The sequence below is a fragment of the Amaranthus tricolor genome, chromosome 3, assembly GCF_026212465.1.
Source record: "Amaranthus tricolor cultivar Red isolate AtriRed21 chromosome 3, ASM2621246v1, whole genome shotgun sequence".
Lineage (NCBI taxonomy): Eukaryota > Viridiplantae > Streptophyta > Magnoliopsida > Caryophyllales > Amaranthaceae > Amaranthus > Amaranthus tricolor.
The window spans coordinates 23,674,267-23,693,568 of NC_080049.1; the positions used below are offsets into that span (position 1 = coordinate 23,674,267).

At 34.4% G+C, this 19,302-nt stretch overlaps 1 protein-coding gene across 3 annotated transcripts; it reads right to left on the reverse strand.

Moving 5' to 3' along the window:
• Positions 1 to 64: 64 nt before the first annotated feature.
• On the reverse strand, positions 65 to 19,302 carry LOC130807719 (uncharacterized). Of its 3 annotated transcripts, none has more exons than XR_009040646.1 (17): positions 18,705 to 19,302; positions 18,470 to 18,631; positions 17,285 to 17,464; positions 17,018 to 17,075; positions 16,661 to 16,711; positions 16,315 to 16,397; positions 11,398 to 11,485; positions 9,849 to 9,890; positions 9,702 to 9,776; positions 9,505 to 9,573; positions 6,027 to 6,148; positions 4,949 to 5,061; positions 3,090 to 3,169; positions 2,511 to 2,631; positions 2,355 to 2,421; positions 2,036 to 2,277; positions 65 to 1,163 (listed from the first exon to the last, which is right to left on the reverse strand). XR_009040646.1 is itself a non-coding variant. In XM_057673037.1 (17 exons), the coding sequence occupies exons 1-16, from the start codon at positions 18,959 to 18,961 to the stop codon at positions 2,148 to 2,150; spliced, it is 1,698 nt and encodes a 565-aa protein (XP_057529020.1). In that variant the 5' UTR covers positions 18,962 to 19,261; the 3' UTR covers positions 166 to 1,163; positions 2,127 to 2,147. The 3 variants fall into 3 exon arrangements, 2 of the variants coding, with proteins under 2 accessions (XP_057529020.1, XP_057529021.1); XM_057673037.1 differs by having other exon boundaries at positions 166 to 1,163; positions 2,127 to 2,277; positions 18,705 to 19,261; XM_057673038.1 differs by lacking the exon at positions 65 to 1,163 and having other exon boundaries at positions 1,929 to 2,277.

Below are 19,302 nucleotides of genomic sequence, written 5' to 3' on the forward strand. Positions count from 1 at the left end.
TTCCGCTTGCCTTTTCCTTGGTCGAAAAAGAATGCATAGCCGCGTGGTCTTGGTTTATGGCCTGTGTTCGTAAGCATGTGATGCATAGTCCAGGGTTATGCGTTATTTCCGATAGACATGCGGGCATTCTAGCAATCATGGAGGAGCCGGAATTGCAACCTCCGAACGCCCATCATAGGTTTTGCTTGCCGCATTTGTTAAGTAACTTCGACCGCCAAATGGGTAATGTGAAGTTGAAGAAGATATATGGAAGGACTGCAGAGCAAAGACAACCACATAAGGTCGTCGAGGGATTGAAGGCCATTGGTGTTGCTAATCGGGAAGCACTTTTTTGGATTGATCAAGTTGGTGAAATGTCTAAATGGTCAATATGTCACGATGGAGGGTATAGGTATGGTGTTACTAATACCAACTTGGCCGAAGTATTCAATAACGTAATGAAGGGTGTGCGTTTCTTGCCTATAACCACTCTTGTGGAGTTCACCTTCTATCGTGTTAATGATTACTTTGTTAAAAGACGCGAGAATGCGAACGCGTGGCTAATTGGGGGAAATAAATACATTTCACACGCCACTAGGATTATAACCCGTAACACCGAGAAGGCAAACTACCATGAGATATGAGAGAGATGAAATACAAAGTGTAGATATGAGAGAGATGAAATGCACTTGTAACAAACCCTCCATATATCACTTACCTTGTTCTCATATTCTTGCCGTTTGTATTAAACGACACTTATCCTATGAGCGTTTTGTCGACTCCTGCTACACGACCCAGAGCTATGTTAACACATATGAATGCATATTCTTGTCGTTAATTGATAAGAGGTCATGGCCTCAATACATCGGTGTTGAGGTGCTACACGATCCAGATCACATTCGTGGATTAGGAAGACCTAAGTCCAAGAGGATCACGAACGAAATGGACGAAGGATCGCGGAGACGCAACGCTTGTCGACGGTGTGGTAGTGACGGTGACAACACTAGAACTTGCACGTCAAGGTAAACAGTAACTGTATTTGAGTATACAAACGTAGAGATTATCAAACAAATAAATAACATAAGTAAACAATTTGAGTACTTAATTATTTTTACAATACATAACGCTTAGTTATTGTTGAATTGCAGCAGAGATGGATCCAGCAGCTCCAGGCCCTCTCGACCCTAGTGTCATTACGATGCAGGCAAATCATAGGAGCATTAGAATACTGTTTGTATATATTGAACATTTGTACATATAATATAGTAACGTAAGTGAACTTTCAAAAAAAGTATTAACATTTATAAATTGAGAGTAAAACTAACATAGAGCATCATTACAACGGCTATTTTCAAGTTCCTAACAGCTATTTTCTAATTAACAACGGCTACATTAGTTCGTGTGACTGTTAGTAACAGTGATTTTACCTTTTTAATTTTTTTTTCCTCTTTCGCTGTTAGTAACAACGATTTTACCCGAGGCTAGGCTTAGATGTACGAAAGCTTATTTTGGAAAATAAGTTTTCACGAAGCTTATTTTGGGAATTAAGTTAAATAACCTTATTTTTTTCAAATTTTCATTAATCCTAACGGGCAAAAGAGGATATGAATGCTTTTCATTCAATTCTCTTTTTTAAGGAAAACATTAAGGTTACTTGAGAGTTGTGATCGTGCACTTTGATTGTTATAAAGTTGCACATTTCTTTCTCCTTTCATTTCTTAATATATGATTAGAATTTGTCCCATCATTTTTTTAGGAGTGAAGGATATGCACACAAATTAATTTAAGAGCTGGTTGTAAACGACATATTAATATATAAGATCTTATAAGAGATTATTGGTGGAGTTCACTTAAAACTTCGGTTGCGGTTTTTATCTCGTGGTTATAATTTAAACAAATCAATTCACGCTACAAAGGTATATAATCTCATCTCAATATTTACTTATATCTACTTGTTTTATTTCATGTCAACAAGTCTTAAAAACGTTTTGATTTTACGCATGTTTAAAGTTAATATTGTATTGAAACGCAACAATTATATATAAGGACCACTTACTTTTGTACGACAAGAAAACTAAAATTATGAATATTCAACACTCAGGAATAACAGTCCAGCTTGAATCTTGTCTGAATCAATTTACTCTTACCAGACGATCATTGCCCATTACTCATTTCTTCTTTACATCATTAAGAACTACATGTGCAGCATTACGCCCCGGTGCTCCCATAACCCCACCACCTGGATGAGCTCCGCTTCCACACAGATACAATCCTTGTAGTGGTGTCCTATAATTCGACCTATTCAAAAATTAATTTGAAAGGGTTAAGTAATGATTAGCAATATTTCCAAAAACACAAGTCCCATCAAAATTTACCATCCTTTTACGGGTCTCATAAGAAAGAGAGAATCTAATCCCATAGCTCCATGAAAAATATTCCCTCCTGAAAAAACATACAAAATGCACTTTCTTATTTCCGAGGGCAGTATAAATTTAGAGCAAAACATGTGTAAGAGCCAGCAGAACAAGCACCTGTTAAGCCAATTTCTCTTTCCAGGTCTGGAGGAGTAAGCATATCATATCCAATAACTGATGAGCTGAATCCAGGCGCATACTCATCAATCAAGGAAAAACACCGTTTTGCAAATGATTCCTGCGAATACATGTTAACCTTTACTGAAAAGATCTAGACATATTTTGCAGTGGGAGACTGGGAGCACTAGTTGTAAGGGGCACTTATGAGTTGCAAAAAAACCCCACATGGGAACATGACTACATCATCTGTAGGTATTCGGGTTTATCATAGACCAACTTATGGAAGTACATTGCAATTACATGTCAACATTGGAGCAAAAGTGAAAGAGACTAACAATATTTAGAAAACGTGCACACCCACCATTAAGCACAAAAATCATCCTCTTGAAATCAATATAATTTGCTGTGCTCATAGCATTACTCAAAATCACATCCTGGTTGGCTAAGTTGATAGTTCAATAGTCTTGAACCTCTCATATTGCGGAATAGATTGGGGGGGGGGAGGGAGTGGGAGTGGGAGTGGTTGTACTCTACGTGATCAAAACCTTAGACGTAACATATGAAAACAAAACTCACCCTGTATGCAGTGTCCTGCCAGCTACCATCTGATGGTTGATAAGGTGTGTATTGAATAAATAAGTTGATCACGTGTTTTCCTATAAGAATAGTATTCTTACCGTTACAAGCCAGGAATCAACAAAAAGTAGCTTGCTTAGTTGCCTGGGATGGTTCAGCATACAAAAAAAAGAACATGCAACCAATTTTTCAACACACAAATACAGTAGTAACACAATTGACACTCGCATACACAAAAAGAGAGAGAAGAGAGCAAATACAGCATTATGCAGACGACTAGCAAAGTGCATATTAAGTCCAGATTTGTTTTACCTAATTGATTATTAGAATTTGCAGCTCTAGTTGACTTTCATAAAGCAAAGTTGTACGACTTGGATTCCAGACATTTAGCAGGTTAATACCTCTCCTTTCATCCCATAAAGACTTTCATTGCTTAAAAGCCAACATCTAATGAAAACATGGACTAAGTGCCGAAATAGGATTAGATCATTTAATAGCACATTGATCCCCAAAAAGTGACTTTAGTAATGCCATAGAACATCCGCCTGAGAACATAAAAGCTTTATGGTTACCCACTTATGAATATTTCATCAACTCACTAAGTTACATGTTTATAATTTTACCCCCAAAAGTAATATGATTCCCCTTCTTATGCGTGGCCCAAGGTTGTTAGGATTGAGATTCTACCTAGGATTGATGAGGGGGCAGGATCGAAATCGTTAGAATCGGATCGTATGATCCTATAAATATGCATTAAAATGCTCTGGATAACTAATTATCAATTATATTTGTTATTCTTTTAATTTTTAAGGTGTAAATCAAATTTATTTGACTTCATCGATTAAGTTAAGAAAAATAATACTTTTAATAACTATTTAAACTGCAAGTGAACTTTATAGTATTATGACAATAACAATTTTACATATATTTATATATAAATGAAGTCTAGATTATAAGATTTTTTTTTTAAATTGAGACTATCTTTGCAGGATTGTGGAATCGTATAATAATCCTACCTCCTAAATTCTTGAGATAAGTAGGAGCGTACGATCCTACCAATTTTAAGATCTACCAAAGATTCGGATCTGTCGCCTATTTTCGATCTTAGAATCATAAATCAAGATCGGAATTTTAATAACCATAGCGTAGCCCTTCCTCTTAGTAATTGTTAAAAAACTTTCCATTTGTTTTTCAATTTATGTTTTCTAAAGATATATTAATTACTTTCACCAATTAATAAATACGCTATTTGGAACTTTCAACAATTTATTACTCTCCTTGGTTTGTTCCCATATTCCAAATGGGAAGAACAAATAAGATCAGAAGAAGAAATATTTTTTAAAAAACTTCTAATTCAAAAGAAAAAACATATGGACCAGCAAGATGATGCCACATAGCTTTTTTAACCTCTTGTCTAGGTTTCCAATAGGTCCAATGCTTTAAAATGGACACCTCTAAGGTTACATTTCTACATAAAATTCCAAAGTAGGGATTTTATACTCAAACACCCTGAAGTTTGAATTTTTGAATTCAATTTTTCCCATTTTTTTAATGGCTACCACAAAAATAATATACAAAACAGTATAAGAAATCAATTGTTGATGAATTTGTCTAATCACTTATACAGAAGTGGTGTATTTATAAATTATAATAGGTGTGTGAGATGGATGAAATTACAGAATTTCAAATTTGAGAACATAGAGACAACAGTAATAATTTATGAAATTTTCATTTTAAGAAAACGTTAGTTGTAATTTTCACCATTTTTCTAAAAACTTTTATGATAGTTTATTATTCTGACATCACTTTTCAATGCTTCACTGCCAATTCAAAAAATTATGGACATAATAAAGGAGTACCTGGAGGAGATATTGTTTTGTCTAACACTGAAGGGATGGTCATTTCGATAACAGGTCTTCGTGATGGTATGCCATTCAAGGCATCTTGACAGGCTGCATGAATCTCCTCCATGCTGTGAAAAGCAGCACCCAGACACATAACAATTCACAAATCAGCATGCACGTAAAAATATGGTTGATCAAAACTAATATAAGTGGATGCATCCTGTCAGCCAAAATGACAACCAATGAACCAAATTTCAAGGTTAGCCAGGACTAGGTTTTTGACAATCTTATGATTTGCAGTTTGACTAAGATGTCCTTCAGTTCTTCTATGAATGCCAAGATATTAGGGACAAAATGTTAATTTTGACCATAAAATTAGCATGAACTGACAATTCCTGGAGGAGCTGGTTTCCTAGAAGGGATAAGTACTTGTGCAATGGCTAATAACATGTGTAGGTTAAAATTCAAGTTCAGGTCTTAGGTTGTGTTCTCTGCAACTAGGATAAGGTGGATTTGCTCTGTAGTTTTTAAGACTGCTCTGGTAAGCTTTTTGGTCTAATCTAAGCATTCCTGGTCTCCAATTGTTAGAAATGACAATAATGCCTTAATGGTGATTAGCTTCTTAAAAGGCTTTGATTTGGCATGGCTTTCTGTAATATGATATTGCAAACGGCAGCAACTTATTGATTAACAATACAGATAGATCCTTAAATATTGATAATACAATCACAATAAACAACTGAAAGACCTTGTCATAGTTTAACCAAAGAAGTTGTTCCTCACTGAACAAGCAAACATAAGAATGCACTTCCTCTTACAGCAGGAGCCATTTAGAAGGGAAGCATGATCGACAAAGTCTGCATAATAAATTATACAAGCAATCTAATTCGTCCACCGTATTAAAAGTATTCCTTCTATCGATCCATGAGCTCCTGATCTCAGAAACAGCTATCATTATTTTTGATTAATATCCACCCAACCACTAGTTTTGAGTTGGATAACCACTTTAAGGATATGCCTTTACACATCTCAGAGTTAATATCAAAACAAGAGAAGTAAAATGTTCATGCACAACACTGAGCTGATGAATTACCTTTCTGAACCAATGTGAATTGTGCCAGTGTGCTCAGGACCACCATTCAGATGGCTTATTTTGTTGTTGCAACAGCCAAACTGAGGCAACTTATCAACTGCTAAATTAATTTTTGTGGTTCCCTGATAAAGTATAACAAAACAGCTCATGTTAGCTTATAAAGAATAAGCCAAGCCTGTCAAGGGTAAATAATAAGCATCATTAAGTCCACAAATGCATAAATTCTATCTCAAGTTCCTATATTAATTTCATGAGCCTCCAATTTCTTTCCCCATCTTTTGGCTTGATGCTTTATCAGAAATAAGTTTACTTATGATAATATAAACCATTAAAGATAAAAACAGATAGCTGAGAAAAGATCGTATACAAACTACAAGTTAATTAATCTCCGTGAGGCGTGAAGTTGTCAAAAGTATATATTTCTCATCCCACAAAAATTGATTACCCTTCCTAACATTGATAATGATACAGAGGAAGGAAAAAATGGGCAGAGGTCTTATTAAAATCAAAGCAGCCATAAGGTTCCTACTACTGTGTAATAGAATGGATTTGAGCGCATTACAAGGTTATGTGACTTTGCCCCACATCGGTTGTATGGGCAATTAATGTGGGGTTTATGGAGTAGATGAGCTCTCTCACCTACTAGGCTAGTCTTTTGGGTGAGTTGTCTTTTTGTCCATAACAATGGTATGAAAACCGACTCGGAGTGGTGGCCTGTGTTAAGCCAGCCATGATCAACGAGGATCCAACTCAGAGTGGTGGTCTGGGTTAAGCCAGCCGTGACCAATGAGGACATTGGAACTTATAGGGGTTCGAATGTAATGAAATAGATTTAAGCCATTACAAGGTTATGGGATTTTGTCCTACATCAGTTGTATTGGCAACTAATGTCGGGCTTATAGATAAATAAGCTCTCTCACCTATTAGGCTAGTCTTTTGGGTGAGTTCTCTCGTTTGTTTAATGACATAGTGAGCTCAAATTGCCTAGTGCAGAACCATTTAGAAGATTACAACTTGCTTGGTTGAACCTTTTGGGTATAGGTGGAAAATTGTTTTAAGAGAGGGAAGTCTAAAATCTTAAGGATTCTCATACCCCAAGATTGTCAATGATCGGCATACGTCAATGGGAGCATACATGACTACAGAGTTTAGGCCCTTTCTCTAATGAACCTTTGTAAGGGCCATATATGGCACTAGCCACATGCCAAAAAAGTTATTTTTAGATTTTTTCTTTCTACAGTTGGTATAGGCTCATCTTAAACTTAATAAAAATCTAAATCATTGATTAACCTATTGTTAACTTAATACAAAACCAAACATTAATTAAACCACTGTAAACTTAATAAAACTCCAAATTATTGATTAACCCACCTTAATGTAAAAAACAAATAAACAATATAAACTATTCTAAACGTATAATAGCATTTATTATGCGTCACTTCATTTAACAAAATATTTTATTTAGAAGACTTCATAAATTTTAAGTTTCTATCAATTGAGTTGCTTGCTATTGTGCTTTATTAGAACCTCGAAATGTTGGTGTGTTTTTCAAAGTTGACGACATTCGTAATATTGTCAATGAATTTTATCCCATAAGACTTCAAGGATATCGAAAAGGAAGAAGTATGACTCAATTTTGTCACGAGGTAGAATTGTAGAGACATCCGAACCTCGAGAATTAAAAACTACTTTCAATTCCGGTCAAAAGTGAAGCTAGACACAAAAAATGCAAAGCTTATATTAACTACTTTATCATAGATGCTATCAAAACTATGCAACACAATAAGATAAAGGATAAATCATTGGTAATTTCTATGATATTATACCCCGAGATGGAAATTATTGATAATTTTAATATTGATGCAATTATTGACCATTTAGATTTTACGTCATCTAAATTTGTGCCCTTTATGAGTCACATGTCCGAAGACAAATTATCACATGTCAAACACGTTATAAGTTAAACGGAGTTTAGAAAAATTTCCCTATGTTTTAAGAACTTCCTCTATCTCTTAAGTGTTAAATTCGAGATTCTAATGTCACGCACAATAAAGATACAAGCATTTTAATTGAGACAAGAGGGTTCTTTGGATAGTAATTCATCAATATATTGAAAGACATAGCCACAAAAGTGAGAGGTCCTTGCTTTGTCAGAGATTAATAAATCTATCAGCATTAATATATGTTGTGCCTCTTTATCGCTCTATTCTTAAATCAAATGCATCTTTTTAGAAAATAGCGTCCAATTCCTTCTTTTGAATACATTTCATTGCATACATCTAAAAAAGAATACCATTATATGATTATATCATCATCCTTGGGTTCCTAACTCCTATTCAACCACCATGACTTCCTCACACTCGATCTACAAATAATCACCATATCTAATCAGACCTTGTCCATGTTGGATAGGGCCAAAGATCTATAGCTCTTTGGTTTCGGATTATTATGGACCTATAGTGAATTGGTTCAGTAGATCATGTGCACGTCTTGTTTATCTTTTATCTGAAGTTGCATGTGATATTTGCTATCAAGAATCCCAAACTTCTTAGTTATCACAAGAGTATGGTTGTGTACATCTAACCCCCTAAAACCCACCTAGGTGGGAACCACTCAATGGAATTAGGGTAATCAAATTTGCATCTGTTTTCTCATACTTTCCTAATTCTTACCCATTCCCCATATTTTTAGCATGTTTTTGCACTACAAATACATAACAAAAATTGGTAAAGCTTAAGCCTTCAAGATGAAAATGTTAGCCCAGAAAATTGCTCAAGCGTAGGGAGGAGTCACTTAGTGGAATTGGTGTAATGGACTAAGGTTGTTTATTGTTGCTTGTACTCCTATATCTAGCAAAACGGTTGCGAACATATCAAAGGAAACAAAACTAAATATGTCTAGTGTATAACATTTGAGGGACCGCTCTTTCCATCAAAGCTAACTTTCTGATTGCTCAAAGATCCCATGGCAAGTCTAACCACCTAACTTATAGAATAATTCAGAATGCAGGTTGAATAAATGAGACAATCACTTTCAAGAGTATCTGAAAATTGAAGATAAACCTTATTACGCCACCTCAACTATACTTAAATTATATTAAGGGCCCTAATCTCAGTGATATTACTCGTTCAGGTAGACAACCACACAGCACATAGGTGCCGTCATTTGAGAGGATGACACAAAGCAAATCTTACAGAAATGATGAGTAATCCATAAACAAAACCAAGGCACTAGTCCGCAAATGTGTTTCAGAATTGGATGCGAGTCTTATCATATGTAGGCTCGTAAGAGACTTCAGATGTGTCCTGGCTTCGTTACAAAGATACTATCAAATTTATGAGCACAAACCAGCCAAGACTAGATCAATTCTTTATCAAGTCCATCAACAAGAACAAGAGAAAGATAAAAACTAAGCATAGTTATATTTGACTTCTTTTTTTACAAATGTAAATATATAAGTAATCTTAAAAAGTCTTACAGAGGCATAGTCACAGTTCTTAATGGATCGAAGAAAATCATCAGGAAGTTTATCATTTGGCACTAATTCCTGCAGCCAACAAGGCACGAGTTTAGAAGACAGTCCCAGTTCCAAGATATAGCCTTTAATTCTAACTTCCATCTTTTCGTTTCTGCAATTCAAAAAAAGACAAATGCCTTCACACTCAGAAAATTTACCACAAAGGTTTTATGTGGGGTTGCGTTTGATAGTACAACAGATGAATGAATTTCTGTTCCATCTTTAAGCAATACCTAGTGAAATAATGAAATGTCAGTCTCTTGATCACTAATTACGAAAGAACATGACAAACTAGTATAGCCTACCCCTTTCACAGCTCCAGAATCTCCAATCAGCAGCTGTGATACCTAAAAAGACAGAAACATTTTATTAGTTATAAATAAAGCACTCAAAAATATAAAATAGAAGCATAGAGTACAAATGCAAACGGTTGCGAATGGCGGTAACGAAACGGTGATGCGGTTATCATAACGTCTAAATATCGGTCAAAACCATAAAAAATCCCTTAATAAGGCTCAAAATGCGGTTTTTTACACCTTTACAACATGGAAAATATCGGTTCGCTGTTTTTCAAAACCTTTACAACACGGCTGACGCGATGCGATGCAGCCTTGTTTTTACACCATGAATAGAAGACATTTACGTATTACCAAACTACAAATGTTGAGTTCCTGCACCTTTTAGTGTCTAATGTTCAGTGTTTTCCTACAGAAAAACAGCATCATAACCATTAATAGGCTTTTCTAAAGAATTCTTGATCTTCAACCAACTAATTATTTCACAAGTCTACAAAGAGAGACTTTCGTCAGTAATTTATTCTTTACGAGGGATTATACTAAATTTAACTGAAATATATTTTTCAAGTGCAAGTACAACAATTCCATAAATTATATTTTTCCAGAAATATGATCCCAAATCAGTTATCTCATTGAAAAGACAAATTCCCTTAGTTTCTTTGCAAGGCAATAATTCAGTAAGTGCAAAGTCCATAAAAAGTCAATATCAAAAGTAGAAAAATAGGCATCAGAAACTTTCCAACTTTTTGGAACTGAAAGGAGAAACACCAGAAAGGTTCTTGACAGCAAGACTTGACTAAGCCCCTGGAATTCCCTGGAAAGGAATCACAAACAATATGGTTTGCAGGACACTGAAGGCCCATAATTATCACGTTTGAGATATACCAAACATTGTCAAGAGCCCAAGCAAGTGCTTCTTAGAGTCCATGCAAAATCATGGTTTATGTTTTTGGTGGTTTTTATGGCTAAAATCACTTTATAGCTCTCATACTAAGAATAAGGTACTTTCAATAGTTTGACTGGTTTAATATTTTGTAAAATATTTTCAATCATATACTTAACTCAATAATCCCATGGTTTCACATGGACTCTTCAATAGATGCAAAAGCTTGAATTTCATGTTTTATGGAACAACTTCTCCACTGGTTTTAACAAATATCCCAACAATTTCAAGGGCTTCACGAGGGTAGTTATTGAATCGTTAGTGCATAAAGAAATAATAAAGAATACTAAAATTATGCAGTCCCAACATCCAAAAACGGTATAATAGTATCATGGAAGCCGTCATTACCATTAGGCGTTAATTAAAATGAAAAGAAGGGTGTAACATGTAAAGAAAGTGAATTTATTGGGACTTCTAAAAACTAGTATTTTGTTAGGGTTGAATGGTTGATGTAAATGGGACAGCAAAGCTAACCCCAATAAATAATGCTTAATCCTTGTGCAAGAGTTTTAATCATCAATAAGAACGGTGGGATTAGTACTTGAACTCAATGCAAGATCTATAAGAAAGAAACAAAGGTATACGAACAAGCATTGATTCAGTTTTGTAGCTTACTTCAGCATTAGTAATTATATTAGCTCCAGCTTCCTTGGCAGCATGGCTAATGGTTAACGATACAGAACCCATACCTCCTTCGACATACCTGCAAAATAAAGAACAGAACATCATTAGCCTTTTCATGGTGCACAAAACCAAAATTTCTTCGTGCCTTATAGCTAGAAGACAAAGGTTCGCACAAAATTCACCATTGTCCTTGCTACTCAATGGTAGTATCAAAAATTTAAACATAACAATAACCAATTATTATGACTTATTCATGCAAATATACACAATACACAGAGCAGAGGCTTGTTTAAGCATTGTAATTATTCCAAAGTAACCATATTTATGCATATTTACACTATCATACTAAAGAAAGCCAACCAGTAATAGGTGAAAAAAGGGAGCAACTATGCTCTTCCAATGTGGCCAAAGTGATACACTTGAATGTATTGAAAAGGTTTCCACGATCTCTGTTTAACAGATTTGAAGAAGTTGTTGCCACTATCTCTATCTATTTTCCGGCGAAAGTTCAAAAATACAAGAAGAGAACAAGATAGTATCCACTGCATCACTTTCTAGAATTACTTTTGAGTTCAAGTTCTAATGCTAGTCAAATTACTTGATTTTATTTATGCTGTGAGCAGGGAATCATAACAACTATACAAGTAAATGTAGTACTTTGGAGGAAGGGGGAGGAGAAGCAAATATTATGAGAATTCTGGTTTAAGCCAACCACTAAAAAAATACAGGCGCAAGCTCATCTATAAAAATGCAGGTTTAAAAAAATGGTGGGGAGAGAATCAGAGAGATGAGTTCCTTTGTATTTCGTGAGAAACAAATCTCACCAATAGAAAGATTCTGAAGCAAATACTCACCCTTCTCTCTTCTTCTTTTGTTTCCTATTTCCAAATCCAAACACTCTAAAGTCAAATTATATCACCAAGGAACAAGAGAGACCATTTTAACCAAGAAAATTATAAAACATTGCCAAAGCCTTAATCACAACTATGGTCAACTACATAACCAAACATAATCAATATGAGGAATTTGTGATGAGTTGAAGAATCAATCTCAAAGGAAAAGAGGGCAATATTGGAAATTGAGAAGCGCATAATATAAGAAAAGGGAGGGGGAGAATAGGACCATGCTTATGTAGCCGACATATGGTGTTTAACACTTACGGAGATTGAGTATGCTCAAAATACTTAATTATCCTTTTAGGTAATACAATATTATTACATCTTCATTTCTATTCTGTAACTTAACATTTGTTTCACTATAGACTTGCAAAGTTCACTAAAAAATATTCTTAGCCCTTATAAACACTCATACACAACGATCTTATCTCAACATCAAACACTCTCGGAATTATGAAATTTTCAATGAGAAAGGTTATACTTAATCCAACTCTCTTTAATACTAGTCACGAATAAGAAAATCAATTCTAATAATAGTGCAAAAACAAGGTTGTATCGCACGAAACGGCCGTGTTGTAAAGAATTAAAAAACAAACCGATATTTCAACATTGTAAAGGTGTAACAAACACGTTTTGGGTTGTATCAAAGGATATCTCGTGCTTTTGACAGTAACCGCATCACTCCCATTACAGCATCACCATTTCCATGTCGTAATTGCAACCATTACCACATTTTTGCACTATGGTCCTAATGAAAATCTACATATATTCTACTCCGTTGTTCATTCTTATCTATTATTATATGCGCTCCAAATCCCAGAACTTCATGTTATTATTCACTCGTTTGGCCTACCATTTTCTCTTATATTCTCCTAAAAATTTCAACATTAGACTTTCTTAATTGGTTCACTTCTCGTTCTTCTTTACACATACCAAACCAATGTAAATGATATCTCATCTTGTTTTCAATATTTACAACTCCAAAACTCTTTCTTATGTTTTCATTTCAAATTTACTCCATCAAGATATACTCATGCATCCATCTCAACGTACACATCTTTGCTACCTTTATCTTCCTACTTTGATCTCTTAAATGTTAATCCAAATAGTAGCGTTAGTTGAATGGCAGTTAGAATTTTCTCTTTAATCTTAGTCATACACCTACATTGAGTTCGTAACTCTCTATTTGAGCACCTATACTAAAACATATGATTAACATTTTGATAAAATTTTCTGTATTTTTAAAAAACAAGCCAAGGTCGAAGGTATTTGAAATATTCAATTGAAAAGAGTTACATCTAATTTTGCAACACTTGTGCTCTAAAGTTTAATCCTCCATGCCAAAACGACTTCTATACAAAATATGTCCACCTCTTACTTATCGTGGACTTCACCTATGATGTTGTCCTAAAATAAGATTTTAACAGCAAATAACAAGCACTACGGGCCTTCAACCTAGATAATTCTTGTTCTCAAATCCAGGACTACTGTTGATGTAAATCAATCACGATTGGAAATTCTTGCGCAAGTCCTAACATTGATTTGTACTTTCTCATACATATTTATGACTTTTCATAACCCACTGAAGTATTCTATATGGTACTTTGTCATACATTCACCTCATACAATCAATAAAACCATGTGTGGATTCTTTTTCTTTACCTTATAGTATTTCATTTGTTGTCTCAGATGAAAAACATCCAAAGTAAATCATCTTGCACAAAACAAATTAGTATTAAAAACTTATTGTGCACCTTCTGGGGTGATGGTGTATCATCCATTCACCCTCTCTAATTACTTTAAGGTGTGGCTCATAAGCTTGATTTTTAGTTGTTAGAATATTATTGCTAATATAGATAGTAAAGTGCTTATCCTCACGTCTTTCACGTCTTTCTTTTCTCCATATCTTGTTGGTTTTGCATATCTTGTTAGAATGGTTAGTTAACCAATTCAATCTTATACTTCTTCCATTCCATCACACTTGCTATATTTCACTTTAATACGTAATCCAATGCATTATTTTGATAATTTATATCTTGAGTTATATATAACTAAAAATCATAAAAGTTTCATATTGTGACGATTAGACGATTCAAACAAGATTCCACTAGACTACACTTTTTTTACACATATCTGCAACATATAAAATAGGCTTAAATAACAAACATTACGAAATATACTTGTGTAGCAAGTATTTCAGAACGAAGATAGTATGACATACATATTTCCATGCCTCAATAGAACTACCTTATAAAATAATCATATGATATATATATATATATATATATATATATATATATATATATATATATATATATATATATATATATATATATATATATATATATAAGAAAAGATCAAAGTGAATAGCAAAGGCCTTCAAGAGAATATCAACGGAAGGTTTTATATTATTTTATCTTTTATTTTTTTTCTATAGTGCAATGTTTCTAAATTCAAAGGGCAAAAAGATAAATGGGATTAGAAAATAAATACTCTTAGCTATCTAATGCAACCTTCAAACACAAAAAAAGCTTTGAAGAAGAATATGTTTTCTTTCTCGATCATATGAAAGACAAAGCACTGGTTTTATGCAAGTTATTATGATCACATATGATTTCATTTGTTTTTTTTTTCTCTTCTTCTACTTACGATCGTCGCAAGTATCAAATCTCTACTGTTGAAATGATAAAAGAGTTAGGTTTAAGCTATAAAACGGTAAAGAATAAGGAAGGTTTTTCATGGTTGTATCATGATGAAGCAGTTGTGAAAAAAGAAACAAGGGGTTTGCAAGAAGATATATGAAAGAGGTAGGAGAGAAAGAAAAGTAGGCTAAGTGATGCAATTAGTTTTGTAGAATAAACCGATTTTGGAGCTTCAGGGCCTTAGTTGGGCCATAATTTGTGAATACTACAATTTTATTTTTAGCTATTCAACTTTTTGGTTTGAACTTTAATTGGTTTTTAGATTTTCAAATCGAAATTCAAACCACAATATTTTGGTCTGTAGTTTTCAAACCAATCGAATTATTAAAAAAACTAATTTATCATTCGATTTGGCTTTGATTTTTTTTATCCAGATAATTGTCATCCCTATGAGTGACAGTTGAATATGCATCCAACTGGATTTTGTTTGAACCGTTCGTACAGAACTGTTTCTTGTATTAGATCGAATTGGTCAAACCAACTACTTTAACAACTATCACAAAAAAATTTTATCACTCTCTTCTTTTAGGTTCTGCCATATGGTTTTTCTTAGTGCTTGGGTTTTATTTTGTGCGTGTTTGATTGCTTATGCATATCAAGGACTAGGAATTTTTACTAGATGGCAATCGATTCACCAAATGACTTAATAGTAACTGATCTGGAAAGCACTCAATCCACTCCTATAAGTCATCAAGTGGTTTTAACAAATCATATGCTTATGCAAAATCCAAAACAGACTCGATATCCTCATTTCTCGTTCCATATCCAAAGCCCCAATGTATAATTTAATATCCACTTTGTGTCTTCACAACGTCAACAACTGTTATAATGTTGGAATAATTTACATGCTATCACCTACAGGCTGCATATAAAAATCAATCAATCTGATGTCAAAACCCAGGGTATATATAGATCTTGACCCACTATTGATCCCAAAAAGCTAGTTGCACATTTGCACTCTCCACAAATCCTAAGTGACAATGAAAGATCTTAACAAAGACCTTTGTTCAAAAGGATACAGTCCATTGCTCCAAAGTAACCTCCTTAGTTCATCATATGGATCAAACAAAAGAAAAACATGCATACTAGACAAGTAACAAAATACAATGTGGAATACGAAAAAAGCTCTAATCCTCTCCTCCCCCTCCCCCCCCCCCAAAAAAAAAAAAGAAAAGAAAACCACCGACATGTCTACTAATAATAGATGAACTGTTGTGCAACACAAAGTCGCGTCCAACAAAAAGACATAATCCATTGGCATTTTTAATCATAAGTTCCGACATGAAAGTTTGGAAGTGTTGAAAACTTACGACCATATGCCGCGTTCCCCATTCGTTTCTCCCATCACATGATGCAGCAAAACATACGCACTACCTGGCGTGTGTACACTTGCCTATTAGAGTAAACGATAGATAGTATTCAATGTGTAAAACCATAACATGAATAAATTGAGCACAACCACCACAAAACCACAAGCTTAGCTCATCAAACATCAGAATAATATAAGTCTTTCCAAACCACATGATACCTATTTGCCGAAGCAGATAAGCATGTGCACAAGGATAAAGGAACCATCACATGCATATCATCACAACACAATTCTCAAAATTATAAATAGTTTCATTTTACCAACAAATTTCTCAAACAGAATCTTACCATGCTTCCAATTACAGCATCTGTAGCCAGTGTTGCTTTCAGAACATCAGACTGCAAAATTCAGGACATACAGATTTATCTTTAATGCAAGAGAGGTTACAGAAAACCCAATTATGTACCACAGATAACACCAAAGGACCAATATGCAAGTTTTTAGTTATGGGGACAATGGCAGAATGTTTGCAGTAAAGCTAAACTAGATCTGTTTACTGGCACCATAAAGTCATCGAAAGGAAGAAAAGCATCTTGGTATTCATTTTCAAAATAACAAAAGTGGTCTGATGATTGGTGAAATCTGGAAACTAAATAGAATGATGGAATATATGATCAGATAGAAACATCTGAAGATGTCTTTACCTCAAACCAGTTATTCAGAAGTTTTGAAGCTGGGGACAAAAGAAGGTGCATGAAATCCCTGTTAGTCATCAGGATAGTACATTACAGCAATTAGGCTGGATTATTTATATTACTAAAATCACATTCTAACAGAGAAGATATGAGAATCAATTCATAAAACAAATAAGCCAAAAAGTTACTGCATAATAAGGTTATAAGAAAACATGTACAATTAACAACTTTTGGCTGTATCATGAATCAAAATAAACCAAAGGTTTGAAATCTTACACCATCTCCTTTTGCCCTAGGGAGGCTGCACGGTGAAGACAACCAGACCAAAAACTTGATTTGTACAGCTTATTTTTCATCTTGTCACCAAATGATGAGGTGCCTTCAAAATTTTCAGGAGTCTGAGAATCCAGAATAGGATCCAAGAATTTACAGAAGCTTTCGAGCTGACTCTCATATCTGCAGACAGGCATCAAAGAGCTCAAGATAAAAAAATTATCAAATGCCAAGTTAAACCATTATTCACTAATGCAATGATCACTGCAAGTAAAAGTACACGTTGCAAAAGCAGAAGTTCATACACCTCACTCTATTAGTGGAGAAATGTTGTCAAACTTCTTAGTTGAACGCATCCACTTAAAAAAAAAAAAAAAAGAATAATAGACTACAATAATTGGTCAAGAAATACATTTCAACTCCAAAATGTATTGCAACACTCATTTATCATATCATGTTATTTGTGCATATATCCATCGAAATTCAAAACACAACCAGTTCACAGAACTATTACCAAATCAAAACAAAATCATGACAAAATTCATCTTTTAAAACACAAAAAACATAGTATATCACAATCATCATTTATAGGCCTTCTCCAGCCATATTGAATTGAAATACAAAAACAGATTGGAACCAGCATATTTAGTCAATCATCAACATACAGCAAGAAGCACAATTTGAGAAACTTTTACGCAGCTGATACCTAATCAGCTTAAAACATCAGCACCAACAAAAATCAACCAATCCAGTGGTCTAACTTCTATAAGGCAGAAGCATGTGCTGCCTCCCAAACCTTTTTTGTATGAATTGTAAAATAATATTGTATATAGTGACACCTTTAAAAATCATGTAATAATAGTTGTTTTGGTAGTAAAGTTAGCAATTTTATAACTAAGAGGATAGAGTTCAAACTTTGTCCCTCTTAGTTTTTAAGCCATGTTTATGGTTCGAAAAAGTTTCCTTCTTAAATTTTGCTTTTATTTGGCCACAGAATGATAAATATTTATAAGAATAACCAATGTAGTTCAATCTCAAGCTGCACAAGAGCAGAAAACAAATCTTTGGGCAACAAATGATGATATAAACAACTTTAATCCAATACACATCAATCAATTTGCAACAGTTTGACACTAAACAATAATTAAAACAATCAAAACATTTTACAAAACCTGAAACACTATATACCTAGGATAAGCATCAGCATCATTTACGGAGAATTTTGAGATCTCAGAACGATTAAGCTCTTTATCAGGCCCTAACAGAAGGTACTTCCCATCCAAACACGGCGTAAACGACGAAGGATTCCTTGCTAACATCTTCAATCCATGCTTCTCCAATTCCAGCTCCCTATAAATTTTCAGTCAATCAGATCAAAAAACACCACACAATTCATGAAATTAAATTAAGAGAGAAAAAATACTTAATGACAGAAGGACGAAGAAGACTCTGGAGATAACTACAACGAGAAAACTTAAACCCAGGGATAAGCTCCTCCGTAATAGCCGCACCACCGATGATATGACGCCGCTCAAGGACGGCTACAGACAATCCGCCGCGAGCTAAATAAGCCGCTGCAGTCAAGCCGTTGTGTCCTCCGCCGATGATGACGGCGTCCCATTTTTTGTCTTTAAGGACGTTAATGGAAGTCGCGCTACTGCTGAATTGTCTTCGCCACATAGTAGAGAGAGGGGGGGGGAGTTAAGTAGAGCGACGCTTGCAGGTGCCTTCAATGGTGATGATACAAACAATGGCGAAAAATAAGATAATGATTCCTATTATAATTCCGAATGTTAGTACTCCCATTGTGTTTTAGGTCACGAGTTTTTATAAATCAGGATTAAGTTTGTGAATTAGTTTAATAAATCGCGATTTACAGAATACGATAAAGTAGGATTTTTAAGGGAGTTTTTCTCAGTTGAGTGTCAGTGAAGTGTAGTGAAACTGACGAAGGTAGGTAGGAGCAGTTCATTCAATCGAAGTTAGAGAGAAGAGGACAGGACGAATAATTAACGTCAAAG